This window comes from Scylla paramamosain, chromosome 23 (genome assembly GCF_035594125.1).
Source record: "Scylla paramamosain isolate STU-SP2022 chromosome 23, ASM3559412v1, whole genome shotgun sequence".
Classification (NCBI taxonomy): domain Eukaryota; kingdom Metazoa; phylum Arthropoda; class Malacostraca; order Decapoda; family Portunidae; genus Scylla; species Scylla paramamosain.
The window spans coordinates 19,920,223-19,922,722 of NC_087173.1; the positions used below are offsets into that span (position 1 = coordinate 19,920,223).

Below are 2,500 nucleotides of genomic sequence, written 5' to 3' on the forward strand. Positions count from 1 at the left end.
GAGTGCCTGAAGAAGTTGGGTCTCCACTCCGACACTATCAGGTACCAATTAGGGCAGCATTCCTTTCTGAGGGGCCTGGGTCGCTTCTGATTTGGTCAATTTTCCCTTCTGCTATTGTCTGTCTTGGGCTGTGCTGGTGGTGGTGCTGGTGGGTGGTGGTGATGGATGGAAAGGACATAGCGAAGAGGAGGGGAGGTAAGAGGAGAGGAGAGAGGAAAAAAGAGAGGTGGAAGGGGGGTGAAAGACAGGACAGAGGGAAGGAAGAGAAGGGAGAAGAGGAAGGGAAGGGAAGGGAAGGGAAGGGAAGGGAAGGGAAGGGAAAGGAAAAGAAGGGAAGGTTGCGGTGTGAAGGAGAGGCTAGAAGGAAAAAGAGGAGAGGGAAGGGACTGGAGGAAAGAGGAGAGGAGAGGTGGTGGAAGGAAGGAGAAAAGAGGGGAGGGAGAGGAGGGGAGGAGGAAATGAGGGGATGGAGGGAAGGAGAGGAGAGAGAGAGAGAGAGAGAGAGAGAGAGGAGAGAGAGAGAGGAGAGAGAGAGAGAGAGAGAAGGAGAGAGAGAGAGAGAGAGAGAGAGAGAGAGAGAGAGAGAGAGGATACATCGTACTTGCCTCCTTCCATCTTGTGTTTCATTTCCTCTGTCGTTACTTCTCGAAAAAATGAGGAGGAGGAGGAGGAGGAGGAGGAGGAGGAGGAGGAGGAGGAGGAGGAGGAGGAGGAGGAGGAGGAAGAACAAGAACAAGAAGAAAAGAAAAGAAAAAATACGAGAAATAACAAGAAGAAAAAGGACAAGATGACGATGGTAATAATAATAATAATAATAATAATAATAATAATAATAATAATAATAATAATAATAATAATAATAATAATAATAATAATCACAAGGTATCACATGTTCCTTCCTTCCTTCATAAGTAGAGCAATCGCTGCGGAAATTAAGTGATGATAACATGGCGTCTGTCTGTCTGTCTGTCTGTCTGTCTGTTTGTCTGTCTGTCTGTCTGTCTGAGTGCCTGTCCTGTTGCATCATCTCGTCTCCACCAATCACCTGCGGGCTTCTTTAGTCTCTGTACATAATAGTGTCTCTGTACGTTCTGTAAACACTATTATTTGTTATTGTTATTATCTTGGTTGTTTGATCATGACCTCTGCATCTTTACGCTTTTGCAGTTCTCGGATGGCGTAGAGTAATGCTATTGAAAGATATCATAACAAATTAAAAAGTTAAAATCATGCTACAAAAGGCGCAGAAAAATGAAAAAAATACAAAATGAACAATGACGGGAAATAAAAGAAAAATATATAAGAATTAAAAGTGGATAAAAGGACAATGAAAGTTTTCAAAATCTAAAAGTTAAATAGATAGAAATATAAAAAAAATAAGTAAAATTAATAGGTAATAAGAAAATGTAAATCAGTACTAATAAATCAAAACTAGGCGAACGTAAAAAAAAATAAATAAAATAAAAAAAAATCAAAAGTAAAAAGTTTAAAATTGTATAAGCTTAAGATAGAATATATAAAGAACAAAGCCTCACTCCGCCTCAGCAGCACAACACACGCTCTGTCTTACACTACTGTGGCGGCGGGAAAGCTGTATTGCTGCACCACTAGTAATATACCAGTTGTTTCTGTGTTATCTAAAGTATTAAGCAAATAACCTTAGCCTTCTGCCAATTTCCAGACACTGACTTTATTCTTCGACAAAATATGACGGTTTGTTAATCATGATTCTACACAATGAAGGGATCACCACTGAAATAAGAGAGCTGAATTCATCCACACCTAACATAAGAACATAAAAAAAAATAAGGGAAGTTGCAAGAAGCCATCAGGCCTACACGTGGCAGTCCCTGTACAAAACATACCTACCTATTTCCACCTGTCATCCCCATCACAAATTTATTTAATCTTCTTTTAATCTTTCTTTAAAGCTCCCTAATGACTCAGCACTAACAACCTGATTACTGAGTTCATTCCATTCATCTACCACTCTATTTGACAACCATTTCCTTCCTATCTCTTTCTTGAACCTAAATTTTTCAAGCTTGAACCCGTTATTTCTTGTTCTATCCTGATTACAAACGCCAATGTTATTTCAGTTGTATCTGTCATTTGTTCTAGTCGTATCTTTGTTTATCTCTCTTATTACGCGACACAGGTTCCAAGGAGCAAAGGTACTGATGTGGAAGGAAAGATATATTGGTGGTGACTGTCGTAATATACCTGCCAGCGGCCTCTGTGTTTTCCCATCTGATCTCGTCATATCTTTGTTTGTTGCTCCTCTTGCTATACGACACAGTTCTCACGGCAAAGCGCTTTTTGTCTTTAGATGAGTTATTTATGGCACAGCTTTACCAGTTTTTTTTTTTTTTTTCACTAGTTTCTATGTTGAAATGTGATAATCTTTCTCTAAGTCAGAACATTTCCTTCCTGTCTCTTTCCCTCTGTCAACGTTTTTTCTTGTGTTATTCTGAGTTCTTTATGGTAGAGCTTCACCTGT

The 2,500-nt window shown here is 39.6% G+C and overlaps 1 protein-coding gene across 1 annotated transcript in view; it reads left to right on the plus strand.

The window, feature by feature from the left end:
* Positions 1-2,500, plus strand: part of LOC135112360 (uncharacterized) — a 30,941-nt gene that overhangs the window by 23,287 nt on the left and 5,154 nt on the right. The window contains exon 3 of the mRNA XM_064026743.1: positions 1-41. This exon is cut by the window's left edge and continues 94 nt beyond it. Coding sequence (XP_063882813.1) covers positions 1-41 — 41 coding nt within the window. The remainder of the gene's footprint in view (positions 42-2,500) is intronic.